This window comes from Lepisma saccharinum, chromosome 8 (assembly GCF_977018435.1).
Source record: "Lepisma saccharinum chromosome 8, izLepSacc3.1, whole genome shotgun sequence".
Taxonomy (NCBI): domain Eukaryota; kingdom Metazoa; phylum Arthropoda; class Insecta; order Zygentoma; family Lepismatidae; genus Lepisma; species Lepisma saccharinum.
The window spans coordinates 36369858-36388173 of NC_139236.1; the positions used below are offsets into that span (position 1 = coordinate 36369858).

The following is an 18316-nucleotide window of genomic DNA, read 5'->3' on the forward strand; positions in this document are numbered from 1 at the left end:
TTGGCAACAACACCACTACATGTTTCAAAACTGTACATCTTGGCTCTTAACCCAGCAAATGCCACAATAACATCACCAAGTGTCTCATCTTTTAACTTGCCAGGCACTTTTTTGTTGTGGGGGTGAATTTTTGAATGTTCAGTGGTATCAAAATATTTAAACAATTCAGGCTGTGTCATATCTTGATAAACATCTTCTGTTTGAATATCAAGAACAAAACTATCTGTATCCATGTACATCAATTTTACACGATCCTTATAAAAAGGTTTCAACACATCATAATACAATTTTAACATGTGTAATTTGGCCAATTCCAATATCACAGCCCCTACATAAATAGGCTTATCAAATTTAATATTTGTTTTTTTTTCATGTTGAAGAGTGCCATATTTTCATCATAAATTCTTCTGTAATTGAAGTTGGGCTTTGCAATCAATTTTTTGCTCCGGCTGGGGTCAGTAATTATTTTAACATCAATATGTTTTCTGACATTTTCAATTGTTTTGCCATACACAGAATTGACCATCAATTTAAACAAGATCTTATCAAATTGGCTCAATGCAGATGTTCGAAGCTCTGTGTTTGTATCAATATATGGCTTCAACCATCTTGAGTGCCTGAACCTCAAAACTTTTCCAACTTTGGTCACTTGAACACCATGATTCATCAGGAACTGGAGGTTTTTGTAATATATGACATAATCCTGTTTCGGCTCTAGAGTCATCATCAATTTCTTTTGTTTAGAGCCAGGTGAGCACTCAACCTCAGGAATTGGGGGCAGATCAGAAAATGTGTTGTGTAAATCATCAGGAATTGTCAGATCAACCTCTAAGAACAGGCCATAGTTACTGTCATCAAAATTTTTAAGATCCTCAATATTGAAATCTTCAACCCACTCAAGCCCTGCATATGGCAGTTTATCCATCATAGCATAACCATAGAGGCTGTTTGCATCTACATACAGTATATAATTTGATGGCAGTGCTGGATCATAATCAGGAATATATTTGTTATTTGCTCTGGCATATCTCTGAGAACATTGCACCATGCCTCCTCTTATACATTGTTCCATAAACAGATACATATCTTGATCCTGGATCAGATCCAATTGCATTTTAGTGTTTAAAAACATTGCAGACCATGCTAGGCCCGGGGCACTGTAAAAATACATTGGATCCAGCTTATAATTTTGCATGGAAGATTTTCTGAATGCCTGCAATATATCAGCTAAGAGGGTCACATCAAGTTTTAAATATGCCTTGTGATAATCACCAAATGTCTGGCATTTTAAATTGTTCCACATCAACTGGGCATGGTGATAATCTTCATCAGTGATTCCAGATCCTCTGATTTTGCTGTAAAACTCTTGTTGTGGTGGCAGAGAACACTCATCAAATTTAGAAAAATCTGTAACATAATCATATGGATATACACCCTTCCGCCTAATTAATTTCAGGTCCTGATTTGGAAACAAAGCACATGTGATTTTGAATTGATCATCAGATAATTGAGTGGCCAGTGTAGCCAGGCTAGCCGATAAAATTCTGTATGAATCAAGAAATCTTAAGTGAATAGAAACACCATTAACTTTAATTATTTTGTTAATGGCAATATATTTCTCATTATTTTCAGCTAAAATATTTAAATTCTGCTTGTCAAACCCCTCGTACCTGATCAAATGATGAAAATCATAATTGGATGCACCATGGCAAAATATAGGGACAAATTTTGGTCTCTGGATCTGAATATTGCAGCTATTACACAGGGCCATTAAGAATTTACCATCTGTATGAGAATGGTGTTTCACCTTGATATTTGCATCTGAAAATTAAGAATCACATACCGGGCATTTTTCTGCATTGTTGAAATCTTCAATCTGTTTCTCTGTTAAAGGCAACATGGGTTTTGATTTTAATAAAATATTAGATGCTATGTCATGGCACTCATTTTCTATTCTATGTGCAAATTCTTTGATGGCATCTGCTCCCATGTATAAATATTCTTTACTAACCACACCACCCTGTACAACCACATAATAAAAGCTGGAAGGTTCATGTAATTGATATGATGTAATTGAAGATTCATCAGGATCTGGGCTACAGAATGCAAGAGGTTTGAGATTTGATTCAAAATCACAGACTATATATGCTGGGTGTTCCAACAAGGCTTCAAACTTTTTTAATTTTGCATTTTCACTTGGCTTTGGCATCACCATATGAACAGGTTTATGGTTGCCACAGTATTTCAGATGCTCAATTAACTTGTTTTTAGCAATTTCTGCATTCACTTCACAAACACCATTCACCATTTTTCTACCATCAAATACAGACAAACATCTTCTGCACAACTTGAATATTCTATGAGTTTTGTCTAGTTGTGTTCTGACTAAAGCTTCAAGATTATGTATTAGAGTGTAATGATATGAGCCATCCTTTTCAATTAAGAGCAGATCAATCGGAATAGCAGATTCATCATCAAGTGTACTGATTCTGAGAGGATCTATCAAGCAATTGTCACGGCCAGTAGAACAAGTAAATACATTAATAGATAATTGTTTGCCATTGATGTGCCTGGTCTTTTTTTTTTCAAATTTATCAATATTCTGAACAGACATTGGATATTCTAAACCCTCCATTGCTTCATTAAAAATATGTTCATGCTGTTTATAATAACTTATTCTCTGAGGATTTCTTGAAACTGGATACAAAGCAGCTAAAATACACCACAAAAAGCATTTCTGGTCGGTATTTTCTATATTAACCACGGCTGTTTTGTTTTTGATATTGGCAGGTAATGGCAGATATGTAGATCCTTGTAATGGGTTGAATTCAGAAATATTAACATATAACTTGTGTGGAGATCCGCATAGGCTCCATCCTGACTCTTTTGCCGCAAATTCAGAGTGTTTAATATTCAATTGATCTATTAAACTGCTTATTATTTTGTCTGAATTTGCATTTGAATATACCGGTACAGTTTCTGTTATGTGGGGCTGTGTAAATTTTGTGCCATTTGGCTTCTTATATTGTGAAAACAATTTGAGAGACAGCTTATAAGAGCCATTTTGTGCATTTAGAATTGCCTGCACATCAGGATTTATACTGTTCAAAAAATTCTTAATACCACATCTTGGCTCTGATACAAAACAGTGATCCCTTAAATGGCCGTTAAAACTGCTATGGATAGGTGGTGCATAGCGTGGCTGCTTTGCCGGTCCAGCATTAACAGGTGTTTCATGCTTCCTTTTCAGACCAGATGTAGATGGTTGAGGGGGCAATGTTGATAACTGTGCAGAACAAGAGCCCACATGTCTATTGAAATATGCCTTGCTAAATATTTTATGGCATTTAGGACATATTTTAGTGGGAGTTCTACATTTGCCTGGGTTACAATTCTTTTGGTGTCTGGCCCAATTGGGGCTGGATATATTCTTATTACACTGATTGCAATATTTTTGATTTGGCATTTTTGTTGTTGGTTTATTATATAAGATTTCCTGGGGTTCAATTCAAAATTTTGTACTTAATATATATATATATATATATATATATATATATATTGTTCAGCTGTGTGCTTTGTATATTTCTTGTGTATATTTAATATGTTAATATTGTTAATTTTTATTCTCAGTTTATTATATAAAATTTTTTGGGTTTTAAACCAAAACTCTATGCTTATTATGACAGGTTGTAAATCTAATAGCCCACAAGTGGAAAAAGAGAATAAATATTGATCTACACTGACCTTCCGCAAATGCCTGCACAGACATGCATGTCTAGAAAGGCAATGACCTAGCGCTGAGTGTTATGTATTGATTTTTGTATAACAGGCTGGGACAGATATAAGCCTGACTCTAAATATGAGTGGATTACAACAAACAAGCTGGATGCAACAAATATCAGATTTTTTATACAAAATATAAGCCCTTTTTGTTCAATATACCAGAAATATATTTAATATGAATTATATATTAAACCAAACAGGCCTGTAAGTATGAGCAGCACTGTAACAACACATCTGTTCTCCTCAGCCACTCTCACAATACTGGCTGATATGCAATGCAAAATCTCTTTATATAGCCTAAGCACAGACCGCATTGAAAACATCTGAAACAATAAGCCAATCAGAATATAACACATCAACACATTATGTCATAACCAACCAATCAGAAAACAACACATGTCTAATAATTTGTTGCTTAATATTGGGTAATAATTTGTTGCAAAACATGATGGAATATAAATAAACCAGAAATAGGCCACAAGTGGGCCGAAAGTGGACCGGAAGTAGGCAAACCGGAAGTGGACCGGAAGTGAACCGGAAGTAGGCAAACCGGAAGTGGACCGGAAGTGGACCGGAAGTAAATATGTGTGTGTGTGGGTGTGGGTGGGTGTGGGTGTGGGTTTTATGAGTATTTTGGCTTAATTTCAAGTGTATCCAAAACAATATCAAGAGGGGCATATTTTTGACAGGTTTATGGACAACAATCTCACAGAAGTGCCTTTTATAAGTGTAGGCAAATCAATCTGAGGGGGCTCATCATTTGTACACTGTAGCTTCGGGAAATTCCCGAGGGCATTTTTACAAAAATCTTTGATTAGACAGGGTTCCACACTTGAGCAAAAAGCTCATATGGGCATGTTGAGCTAGGTTTAAGTGTAGCCAAATCGGCCTGAGAGGGGCTCATCATTTGTTGTGCTGGTTGTAGCACAAAACACACTACTACATTTCGCGTATTTCTATAAGGTGTTCTCCAGCCAAACACGTTACGTATTCTGCTCTGGCGTGGTTCCAGTTCGGTGCCCCGAGACTAGCGACCCACAATAATCCGATTTCCTTCCCGCAAGGGCTAACTTCAAGGAATTCACATCATGTTAACGTCTACGCATACCCGCTTGCCCCCAAAACAGGATCACGTGTAATTAGGGAATGCGTCTTTGCCAGGGAGAACGAAATTGAATTTCATAATGCTCCAAGAGAGAGCAAGAATTTCCGCTGTATCCCCTAAAGATTCGCACGTGTTTATGCAGGAACCCAATAGCCGTTTTGTGCGAATTTCTGAAATTACCTCCTGAACTTTCCCTCAAGATTCGTAACTAAATTTCGTATTTAAATATTCAAAGTTCCAAGTAACCTGTATTTGTACTTGACCTCTACAGTTACGTTAAACGAAAGATTAGTGAAAGTGCAAAACGATATTGCTATTGTAGGTGTGTCTGAGGGGGGATTTGGTTCTGTTCGTTATGCCGGCAAAGTTACCCCATTATTTCAGGGCGTGTTTTTCTATGTTAATTGTAGTGTACGAGTTTCGATGCTCCAGTTGGTAGGGCGTCTGACTGCCCAGTTTCACACAGTTTCGATTCCTACGATGGATGGTATGATGTACAGAGACCTACACAAGACCTGGAGCAGACCCGTTCGCGAGACATCGCTCCTAAAATGTCATGCAACCTGCGTAACACCCTCGCTTGAGCAGCTTGTCTGACCACCTGCCTAGATCGTTCCTGGCAGGTCTTGTAAACCCGCCGGGTACCCGCAGTCCTACGATACCTATATTTTTTTTCAGTTAGAATGTGCGGTTCCAGGACATCCACCCAGCTCCACGCTTCCCTCTTCCTCACTCCAACTCCTATGAATTCTGTGCAGGACCCAATGAACAGGCAGAAGGCGTGTGTTGGTTGTGTTTGGAGGCTACTGCGTGGGTAGACGATGACGTGACCTTGAAGCGCAGTTTGGAAATTAAACCAGTATATTAGGTCTCAGTGCGTTCATTCAATCAACTGCACGTTCCTCCCTCTGCATGACGTAGTTGCTTCGAGTAGAAACTGCACCGATCGCACACCTGCCTGCAGTGTTGCAACTGCAATAGATTTGCACTACTTAAACTCCGTACCAGCTAACTGTAGACCAAGCGAACGAGAACAAGTCCCTGCGCAAGTAGTGACGCGAGACGGCTCCACCAATGAACAGTGAGAGAAACGGGATTGTGTAATGGGCGACGGGAGTTACCCGATTTCCTATGCAGCGTTGCAAACTTTTGAAAAGGATAATACCGAACGCACATGGCAAACGGACCGTATTTTGTCTCCAGGTCCGTACGATTGATTTAAGTATTTCTTAGGGAAATATTAGGGATAAAACTGCGAGAGCAAATTTTGACAAGCCGTGCATTTACCGTACGGACTAAGGTCTGTACCGTACGTCCGTATATGTACGGTCAGGACCGTACGTTTGGCAACGCTGAGCTTTTACCACTCGATTTGCTCCTCCTCCTCTGCCGATATGCGTGGCCCTGATCTGCAGTTAGCTGGGACAGGGTATAGAAAGGGAACTCAAAGATGCGTAAGGCACATCGCCAATGAAATGATATTTAAGAATGTTGCTACTTTTCCCCCACACACATTGAAATAGGTTTTCCATGGTATAGGCTCCATAAGAATATGTTGTAAACAACCAATAATCGAGGGCACTACTGGAACATGTCACGTTCGACGCCGAGGTCGCGAGTAGAGCAACACACTGTTCTACTGCGAACACCAGAGCGGTAGACAGGCAGGGTCCAGGGGCATTGCCGTTACCCTCCCCCCCTTTTTCTGAAGTTTGGTAAACGACTTTGTAAAATTTGTTTGCAGTGACGAGTGAAAATGTAGACTGCAGATATTATTTTGCTCAAAACTTGATAGTTAAATTCACAGAATACAAAGAACAGGTAGGCGTAAAATTATTTCATCTGATTTACGAGCCGAAGTCAAAGTAGCAGGAAGTAATTAGAATATTTTCTCTCGGCTTCAGCTATGAGTGGGAAGATATTGAAAATATACTGCAAGTATTTGAACGATATTTCTAGATTTTCTGTGTCCTATATTAACTTAATGATTACACACACACACACATAATTTACTTTCATATAATATTATTAAACCTTTGAAAATGGACTTGGTTTATGAAGCCCTCTCCTGATAAAGGAGAACTCCGCTTTGGACGTTTGAAGTTCACAGACCCACACTGTTAAATACGCCACTGCATCAACATACGTCGACAACTAATTGGAATGATGCACTCAGAAAGAAATTAGGTCTTTGCAAACTACTAGGAGGGATATTTTACATTAATTTGGTACAGTATTATGGAGTTGGTGCTATTAATATGGACAAGTCATTCCAACCGCCAAGTTGTACGTATTTACCTAGGTATTGAAGATGTGAAAGGTGTTAACAAAACTTGATGTTAACTCAGAAACTCTTAAGGAAAACAGTTATTTTAAATCTACCTGCCTGAAAAGTATACTTTTTGTTACTTGATAGCTAATCCTTCCTGCCGAATCAGGTAGAATTATCTTCACAACCCAGGATTACTTTCTGATGAAGTAATATCATTTCTTCGATTCCTCATTGAATAAGTATTTCTTCCAGAACCAGGATACCTTTATGATGTAGCAATATCGTTTCTTAGTGGATTGCTCGGCGAATAAATACTTCAAGAATGAGTAGCTTTTCCTTCTTGACAGGTCTGTATTAATTGTTGAATCAACATGTTATGTCTTCTTCATGGAATGATTTTCCTCCTTGCGAATCTTCTACACTCTGTCCCTAAAATCTCTGGAGCAATCGAATGGAAGGAAGTCTCTGCGCAAGTAGTGACTCGAGAGAGTTCGACCAATGAACGCGTGTGAGGTGGGGAGTGGGTGTGTGGACGGGGCAACGCGGCTGCAGCTTCCAGCCGTTTACTGCTTTGCTCCCCCCACTTACTTTCTCCCCTTTTCTACCGTTATACGCGGCCTTGCTCCACAGATTCCCGAGACAGACTTCAAGTAGTGTGGATCTTCATTCACTTTGAGTTGTCGCATCGTATAATGGTAAGAGAACTAAAGGCCGAATCACACGGAACTAGATATCCAGTTAGTTGGCGCTGAACTGGCTACCTGCCCGGATGTGATGGCTGCCTGGCTGGCTGCTTGACTGGTTTGGAGGAACAGGACATTTTCTAATTGCTACTGGCTTTCCTCGACTGGATTCTGTGGAACAGCCAATCAGAGCAAAGTTTGGCTATGTGAAGATAATCTGTGAGTTTGCGAAGGTTTTTTTTTTGTCTGTGGTTTCCGAGTGTTGGCTGTTTTTGATAGTTTCTCTATAAAGAGAAAAGGAAACAGATGACGTGCAGTGCATTCGTGTTCAGTTCATTAATATTTAGGTATTTATGCAAAGCGATGAGATGTGTACGTGACAAATATGATTAGCCGAAAATGAAAATCCTTATTATTACAAGTGTATTCAATTAAATGTTTGATTTTTTTTTTTAATTTGTGAATGAATCCTGCGAATCTCATGTATGAATATGCATGCACGAGTTAATTAAAAAACCTTTTCGGTACGCATTAATTTCCATATTTTCTTCGAGCCAATCTCTAGTCCATACTTTTCTTTTTTAATTTTTAATAAAAATACAAAGCAGTAATTCTCCTACAACATTCTTCAAATTGCTCGTCCATCTTTACAGATTGTCTACTCTGCGCAATGTCTTATGGGAACAAAAGTCTATCGACAATTACGCGGTAACAAGTACCGTGTGAGGCGAAAACTAGCAAATGGGTAGCCAGTCCAGCGCCAACTAAGACATTCCAACTGGAAATCCAGTTCCGTGTGATTCAGGCTTTAGTCTAGTATTACTGACGATAAATTCGAAATTGTGGCTTGCGATACTCACTGTTTGTTTAGGGGCGTGGTCTCCTTCGCCAGGGGGAGGAGGAGGCGGCGCATGTGCTGCATCCAGTCCTGCCTTTTTCTGCTCTGCTATCTTCTGTATTGCCATGAAGCGATTCTTCCTCATCTGAATCCTCTTGGCCATGTAACCCACGGTGGCGTATTCTGAAAGAACAAAAGGTAATAAGCTATTTTTGTTCACAGGGTCTACATTAAACAGACACACTAAATATATATTTTGGGTTTTTAGTTAATTCATTCGTTTTTATGTGCTGTAATGATGTGCAATCCGGAAATTGAGCCAACTACAGTAACGTTCACGGTAGTTCGGTACAAACCGCATGTGCGTCAGTAGTAGGTCTTGCAGCGAGGAAGTTGCAAAGTTTGAAGGTCTCAAAGTTAGTCTGTGTCCGAATCGGCAGCTGCTGTCGCATGCGGCACCGTTCTACCCGCGGAATCCCCCTACGGTTACCGTCCAAATCTGAGAAATAGGTGGGGAGAGGTGGAAGACGCGACAAAGGAACTCTTCAACTCGGCTGTAGCCTTAGGCCCGTTTTAGACGAAAGCATTTTCCTGGCATTTCAGATACCATGGCCTATTTCATGGCATTTCTCAAGGATATAACCCGTCCTATGTCCGTAGCATTTTTCGTAGCATGACCAATCAGAAGCGACCTCTAGATCACGAGTGAAGTTGTAATGGCGGCCGCGTGAGATGTAAATAATATATCACTTCACATTTTTAACAGCCGATAAATATTCAACCGAAAGGAATAACGTTTCGTGTAAACGTTATTAGGTACAAAACAATGGCGCTGCTTAAGTACATACTTTACAACGTTTACTGTACACGTATGGAAGAATATTTTAGTTGTTTCAAATGTACTTGACGTGCCTTTCATGCTGTATAGTTATACATTGTAATCGCAAAAGCTTACCGAAATGTTACATGAAATGCTTGCGTGTAAAGTACTGACTGCTATAAGATTTTTGGAAACATTTACATAGCATTTATGCTAGCAAAAATGTTAAAGGAAATGCTTTCGTCTAAAGCCGGCTTTACACTCGGCAGCCACACTGCAGCTTTCACTTTGCAGAGACAACTTTTACTGAATAGACGATCTAATACTCAGTGCTACTTGAACATTTTATCGACAACGCTGTATTTAGAAAAAAAATAATATAAAAGAAGAAATCAAAAGTACATTTTTAATTTGAGTAGTAAATAGGTGGAAAGCATTGTAATGTTTGGTCTGCCTTCTGTCTCCGCACTTTGCACCTGCGCCCCAGAGTGCAGGCATGAATGACATTTCCTACTATTGCCTTCATAACGAATCCTCACAGTCGTGATTAACACTGGGTGTAGAAAGCGACTTACAATGACTGTAATAGAAAGGAACTTGGCGAGTTTTCCTTTCATGTAGAAACTTTTTATCTATGAGAGTATGGTAATTATATATATACATATTTGGAGTTCCCGAAAATTTTGACAACATTTCTCTATACTAAAAAGGTAAATCTTCAGACCATTCTGTGATGCTTTAACATGCCAACATAACTGTTTGAAATATCTAACTGCACTTACTTTTCAATAAAGTTATGTTCATAATATAGCTATTAACAAAAAGAAATTATACAATAATTTTTATACAGAGTACCTACCTCCCATCAAGAAGTGGAATTTACTTCCATTCCCTACTCTTAAGAAGCACAAAACACCCGATTTTCTCTGGTTTTTAGATGCATTTTCCATCCACTTTTCACACATAGGTTCATTTCACTGACTTTTCCCAGGTCAGTGGCTACTCTGATAATTTTCGAAACATCAAGTAGTATATGGAACTGCAATAATTCGATGTGTCAAATATAGTACACAAATTATTCAAGGGCTTCATTATGTGTATTTTGAATCGTTAACGTTCAATAAGCACTTACCCAGCAACGACGCGAACACCATTACGAAGCATGTACCCAGATACACATCGATGGACTTCACATAGGATATCTTGGGGAGGGCGGCGTTTGTAGAGGACATCAGGGTGGTCATTGTGAGCACAGTGGTAACGCCTAGGGCCACTCTGGCGGGTGTCGCGTTTCTGTTCAACCAGAAGGACACCCACGAGATAATGACGATCAGGCCGGATGGGATGTAGATCTGGATCAGGTAGTAGCCCATGGACCGGACAAACTGTATCTCACAAGCTAGACGCGAATAGTTTCCTGTACAGAAGAACCATAAGAATATCAGATCACAACAATGGGGATTATCTTCTCGAACAAACAATATCCCGCACCCTAATGTGAAAAAACATGAAGGTATTGTAATATACTTGAAATAACTTATTTCTGATCATACACTGAACTATATAGGTATTTTCACAAAATCGTTTAACTTTTAACACCAGTACTTGGAAATCTCAAAAATAGTTTTGAAATTCTTCAAATGTAATTCATGATTGAAGCATTTGCTGCAAAATTCGTATTCACATAAAGACTAGAATAGTACGGAGAATAGTCATATAAACAGTCTGTATTATTACTAACATGAATTTTATTTATTCTTATAATCGAAAAGTGTGAAAAGTATCATTAAATTAAAATGTAATTCATCTAATAAAAATGAATTCTTACTTAAAAATTGCACCAACAGATATTCGTAAATTGATACACAAAATTGTGTTCAAATGGCAAAAAACCCACGGATTTATTGATTTTAACACTAATAGAAAAGTATTTGTTCTAAGTTAATAGTAAACCAAGGTTTTGCTGCTCTGCATACAAAAAGGAAAAGTAAGTGATGAAAGTAGTCTAAGAAATTCTTATTTTAGGGAAACACACAAGAAAACATATTACAACAACGTGATCAACATTGGTAGAATACATTCTACCTACTTAACCTTCAGCAAACGATAAAAATGCCATGCTTTGAAGAAAGAAGCGTGCAGTTCTAGTGGTTCATATATAAATACACACACACACAACGAGAGTGTTTTAAGCCAATGTAAATTTACGAAATATACCTATGCACACGAAGAAAACTCAATAAAAACTAAAATAGGGCAAGGCTTGAGTTTACATGCTTCTCCAAGACTTTTAATAACTATGAAAAACTCAAGGAAAGGGCAAAGAACATACTCACTTATACATTCATTCTCCGGAATAACAATAAATTACTAAACATCATTTTTCTACAGAAAATATATCTAAATGAATGAACTAAATCGATAGCAGTTAATTTTTTTGTGAATCAAACTAGTAACAGCAATATTTGAAGTAACTTCCCAGCACATGTGTAGTTGGATACAACCTCCATATGTAAATTTGTTGTCGATTTGTCCTACTACATTATAATAAAAAAATATTGGAAAAGAGATGGAGTTTATTCGTATCGACACCCAACATGCTATGGAATTTACTTTGATAGGAATGAGATGTCCTGTGTCTCTTTTCGGAAACAAAAATGTAATTATATTTTGTTGCTGAGTGAAGGTTGAAGAAAACGAAATGAAAACAAATGTATGTATACAGTATTTCTCGCCATAGTGAGTATTTCAGCTTCCAAAGTGGAAGTATAGGTTTCTAAGCTGTATTTACAGTCACGATGTTAGGTAAAGCAATCAAACTTACTTACTTTGTTATTAACGGTCGATTCATAAATGTAGCTGGTTCTGACATATGCAGAATATGATTCTTTAGAATGTAGAAAGAGTTGTAGATGGACTTATTTAAAATTTCAAGCAGACAAAAATAATTTGAAATGAATGATTAATTAACAACAGGGTGTTTAGTATTTTTTTCTTGAATTGTACTACTATCAAAATATCAGTGTACTGATATACTCGTATTAAATTTGCAAGCATTTCTACTTTCCAAAGAATCGGGTATATTCCACAACATTTCAGATTTATCCCTACAATAACTTTTAATTTGTTATTGACATATTTATAATGGCAGCACCTTGATGACATGTATTGTTTTGAGGGCACATGTAAACAAGTCCCACTTTAGAGACTTTGTAAGTTCTTTAGAAACTGTTCCCAGTTATTTTTGAAATTTCACTTGATATCTCCCCACTTAGACTTCTGATCGGGTAAGATTAAAAAGTTGGAGAACACAAGTTTTGTCAAGGTAGAAGATCGAATTCTGGTCAAATGTTTTCACAATATTGCGCTAACAATACCCCGATTGGTGATATAGGCTCAGAATAGGTTTATCTCTGTAAATTTCCATCTTTTTTATAGTGTTCGTGACACATCAAAAGGACACCATCCGTGTCAAAACCGGATTGCTCTGAAAGGTGCATATCTGAACAGGAATGCAAAATAAATGCAATTAGTGATTCTCTTGTTCTTCGTCTTGCGTTTTTGCCAACAGGTAATTTCCGTTATGTTAAACCTTACCTGTACTTACCTTGAACTAATCAGAAGCTACGAAAAAAATGTTACAGCAAATGTTCACTACAAAAGATGAACCGGTTATACGACTTGTGATTTGTTATTGTACAGATGGTAAGCAATTAACACTAAAGTTGCCATTGTGCTTTTGAAGTTATTAATACATTTTTAAAAATGAAATATCTAACATAATGGAAATTACCAGCCAGTAATATGATGCATTGAAATGGATGTCACATGAATACTGTTGCTACAAAATTCATTCTTCGTGCTGAGTGCCATGCCCGTTTTCAGGGTTTTGTTGAAGATAAACTAACTTTTGATAACGAACTGTTGATTGCTACGTCTCGTGTAGTTTGATGTATGCATTTCGGGGCTCTGTTAGTAGCACCCCCTCGTGATGGGTGTTTGAAATTGTTGATCTACCAGGCCGTCAAATAGCGTCCTAACTTAGCTATTGACACACCACACTATCTAATAAGCAAATGTATAAGCACTACTTTGCAAAAAAATGGTCATTATTATTTTGCAGTTTTATTGTTCTCATGCATTTCGTAAGTTAACTGGTATTTATTCCTACAAATTAATTTGTGCATTATTTACACGTGGTAAAATGGAATGATAATATAGAAACTGTACGGATTTTTATACAGTGGAATACTGTGACAAAAGATCGGTCGCATAGATAAAAGCAGCAATCTGTGGAAACAAATTTCTAAACAAATTACCGAATAATACTAAAGTAACTAACGTGTGTGAACTAGATTTTCTTAATTTTGAAGAACAAATGTTGATACAAAGAATCTTATTCTATGCTCATAAAAATAATGATTGGTGCAAGAATTACAAAAAAGGAATCGGATGCTGACAATCGTAGTGCATTATTTTAAATACTTCAAGTTTGACTGTGTATAGTGCACATACATTAAAAGTCTTCTACTTCAGGTACGTTTCATGTCTGTAGCTTTTATACAACGCTATGTTTGCCCTCCATAGCATTTGCATTTGGAAATTTATTATTTCAACAACGTTCATGAAAATATTACTGCAATTATTTCAGTAAATTCCTTTGAAGTTTTTTAATGATATTCTGTGGCACTTCTGTGGAATTTTTTGCCGCGGGAAAATTCTTGAATCCCACTGATTTGAAACAGATGAGATTTGAAAAATATCTCCCGCTTACATATAAAAACATTGCAGTTCGTGTTTTTCAGCTCCTAAAGTTAATTTGGATTAGATCGATCAGTTTACTACAAATGTTATGTATATATTTACAGTGCTTACTAAAAGGGTGAAGTGCGAATATATTCCTACATACGTTCTTGGACCTCAAAAGAATTTCTAACTTTATGCTTGCAGTTTATTGTTTTTGATTATCGCTATTTTATCCTTACAGAAGAATGAATGTTACTTATTATTATTTTTCTAAAAAGAAAAGCGTAAATTTTGAAATAACAGAATTGCAAATTCGAATTTCAATTTACAACCAATATTTTACGCATGGCGGAAGAAAAGCCGATTCTAACATATACGTGTTTGTTTCTGCTATGTGTGAACCGTGGAGCAATATTTAATTTGGTTTGCCAAACAAATGAGGATAGATGTGTGTGTATATTCCTTTTCAGTCAATCCTGAATCTTGAATTAAACTTCATAAATATGCTTTGGATTTCATTTGGCAACAACGTTGTACAATGGTTGATTTTCCGATATCACTTGACAAATAAAATAAAAATCATTATTTTTACTTTACCGAACCAGCTTGTACCACGCAATGGTTGGCCCATTATGCATTATTTACTGCTTTCGTTTAAAACTATCCATGTGAGAAAGCAAAATAATATGTGCTTCATGTATATTGTTCAAGCAAGATACATTTAGACTTTGTAAATGTCTAGAATACATTGTAAAGAGTAAAGAAAAGTAGCAAATCCCACCAGTAACTGCCAACATAAACATGCAATCGGCATAATGCTGTTTCTCCCAGACACGTAATTTCGCAGGAGTTCAGGCTATTCGTCGTTTATTCTTATAATAACAAAGAAGGCTCTCTTGAATAGTAAATCAACGTATAAGGGAAATAAATATAATTACATTATCGGATGCAATATTATTTTAAAATAAATTCACATATGTATTTGCAAACACTATTTGAGTATTCATAAAACCAATGCAGTTTTTAGAGGAAAAGTACACTAGTGACGTCAATAGTACTACTTCGAAGTCACTTGTAAAAGAAAATATAAGGTAACCAAAGAAAAAAATATTTAAAAAAAATGATGCATTCCTTCTAAACTAAAGCAGGCAGCTGAGGTCACGACTATCAGGCACCATTCATATGTGGTTTTGACTCTTAATATGGGAATCTACGTCTACGCTATAGTCAGATAACATCGACAGTTCTGGATATACTATTTTCCAGGCGCATTCCAAATTGCATCCACCAACTTGATATAATTTAAGGTTTTTTTAAAAGGTTTGTAATATTTTTTTGGATCTTTTTAAACATGCAAAGGAGGAAACATGCCCGGCACAGGATGTGTGGTATCGTATAGGTTTGTCACATTGCGTGTTATGGTCGACTGGCTATGAGGAATGTTTAGGATGGGATTTTTATGGAAAGGGAGATTTGTGAAATGAAATGTAATTATAGTTTGTTAAAGTCAGGAGACTTTGTTAAATATTTCTGTTGTTTTGTGCATAGGAGTTGTGTTGAAGGGTGATTTTTTTTTTACAAAAAATAATTGTGTAAGTATTAGTAGATGGATAAGAGTATCATGTTTATGGAAGCAAGCTTACTATTATAATTCTTGTTGTTATAATAAATTGTAACTCAAGGATTGAATCTAAATGTTCATCGAGACACCGGGAATATATGCAATGCATTCAATTCAATTTGTCTGTTGTCATATTAATTTAGGTATTTTTTTACATAATATGTGAGCTGAGAATTAAAAGTAAATTGTAACGATTCGGAAGGAAATTTATTGTTCTTAGAAAGAGTAGAAGTTTCTGGGAGACAAATTATATCCATATATCTATCTGTAAATGATTGTGTAATGGTTTTGAGTGAAAACTTTGCATGCAATTTTGAAGACGTTTTGTGTTAACTGTTATTTACTGAAAGGCATGAAAGAATGCATGACTTTATGAATGTAGCTGAAATCTATTAAGATTTGCTATATGCTGTGTAATAAGTGTACATACAAGGACTGGGTGAAAGGTTGGTTCAATAAAGGTTTCCTAATTGTGCTTTTGGATGGAAAAATGGTTATAAAAGCAATTTTTTCCTCTTTTTTTATCGGTTGCGTTTTTCCTGGGTGTTACCAAGAGATACCTGTTGTGAGACTTATTTCCATTGCCCTCTGTCGGTGCCCGAGGACCTTAAACTGAGGCAGTGACACTTCGTTCGAGACGCCCACAGAGTTAGGGCCTTCATTCCATTTGTACCTGATGTCTCGCATAGTATACCCAACTGAAGAAGAGAAATGGAAAAGAGGCGCACTTTGGCACTATTATACAAAGCACAACCAACGAACACACACAAAAATTTGGCAACACTGGGAAGGAGGCAATACATTATTCTGCATGTACAGGAACGCCACTAGATTACAAAGTACAGTCAGATGAGACTGTAGCAGGTTTCTGACACATATCTCGAAGGGGGTGGGGTAGCATTTGATGCCCTATACAGACATGAATACAAGAACTGTGGCAAGCTTCTAGACAGAAAAAAAATACGTGCATGTGTGCAAGTAGTATTCACTGATGCACAATCAAATATGTTTATGCCAGAAATCAGTGTACAGAACGGTGCAATTTTTACTTTAGATGCAGTTCTGTTGAAAGCGAAGTCTGCAAAATCCACATAATTTTTGTCCTCTTCTCCGAATCTTCTTGTACTAATGCCTGCAACAGACACCAAACACTACCATAACACTAGCATTTTGTCACTGGAAAAAATATCCATGGATTCTCATAAGTTAATGTTTAGCAGCAGCTGTTAGTGAACGCAGTGGCATTGCATCCTGCACTGTGGTGACGTTATGTATTGTCTCCCAAGCTCCCCTGGAGCCAACGGCAAACATTCAAAGCAGAAAACTCTACCTGTGGAGAGGTTTATTTCTGTAGCTCTCTGCCTGTGCCCAAGGACACGAAATTGCGGTAGCTGAACTTCTGGTGAGATACCGACAGATTTTTTCCCATCGTTCCATTTGTATCGAATATCTCGCATTGTGTATCCAACTGAGAAGAGAAACATGGACAAAGTTATGTCCAAGGATGTGGGTAAATAAATGAGGTTCAACAAACTAACTAACCAACTAACTTACGCCATTAAAATCTAATGCCAAGGAAACAATAATGAATTATGATTGCGGATTATTAGCCAAGTAAATGCGTGGAAAAAACGATAGACAAATGTGCATTGAAATCAAATGCTTGAAAAGAAATAAACCAATAGCAAAGATAACACTAACCAACCAAAAAACTAGAAAAAATAAACGAAGGCAAAAATTAAAAATTCTAAGTTTAGTCAAACTAGTCATCACTAGAAAGTTGAAGAGCATACTCAATCAAATGGTACTACGAGTTAAAGAAAAGGCTAAACTTAATCTACATTTGAAATCTGCTAAACAGCCAACATATGGCCTGAAGCGTAGCGTGCAACTACAGCCAACAAAACCATTGGTGATTTAGGAAGAGTGAAGGGATGGTAGGAATACGAAACGGACCCAGCCTGTTTTGAAAAAAAAAAAAAAAAAAAAAAAACCTAGAAGATCCTGATATCGTCAGACCGTTTTAGTTGATAAATATCAACAATAGCGGGAGAAAACATAGTAATATTGTGAAACACTGATATAGATCGTAGCAATATAATGACACGAAGAAAATGTTTATCCAAATACTAGTTTCTCGAAAAATAGTATCCCAACTTAAGGGTAACGTTCAACTTGAATCAAGAAGAAATAAATAACCAAGGGATGCGATAAGTATTATACTTTTTAATACTACATATTGCACAAAAATTCATTTTACTTGTTACATGATTTTGTTACTTGTATTTAATTATATGAAAGTTGAAAAAGTCTAAAAAAAACTTTTGATGTAGCCTATCAATACAATAATAAGCAATGTGACATTCTACCTTTCCACATTAATTTTGTACCAATATGTCTTAGGTCTATTGTATTACAATTATGAACCTATATAGTTCGCTTTTTGTG

At 36.8% G+C, this 18316-nt stretch overlaps 1 protein-coding gene across 8 annotated transcripts in view; it reads right to left on the reverse strand.

Annotated features, from left to right (window-relative positions):
* Rdl (Resistant to dieldrin) overlaps window positions 1-18316 on the reverse strand; it is a 377476-nt gene that overhangs the window by 38069 nt on the left and 321091 nt on the right. For 4 of the 8 annotated variants that reach the window (XM_083126520.1, XM_083126516.1, XM_083126518.1 and 1 more), the window contains exons 6-8: window positions 16429-16566; window positions 10634-10918; window positions 8704-8864 (exon numbers count right to left, since the gene is read on the reverse strand). In XM_083126520.1, coding sequence (XP_082982646.1) covers window positions 8704-8864; window positions 10634-10918; window positions 16429-16566 — 584 coding nt within the window. Of the gene's footprint in view, window positions 1-8703; window positions 8865-10633; window positions 10919-16428; window positions 16567-17198; window positions 17337-18316 lie in introns of all 8 variants that reach the window. The other 4 variants (XM_083126521.1, XM_083126517.1, XM_083126519.1 and 1 more) reach the window with 1 other exon arrangement.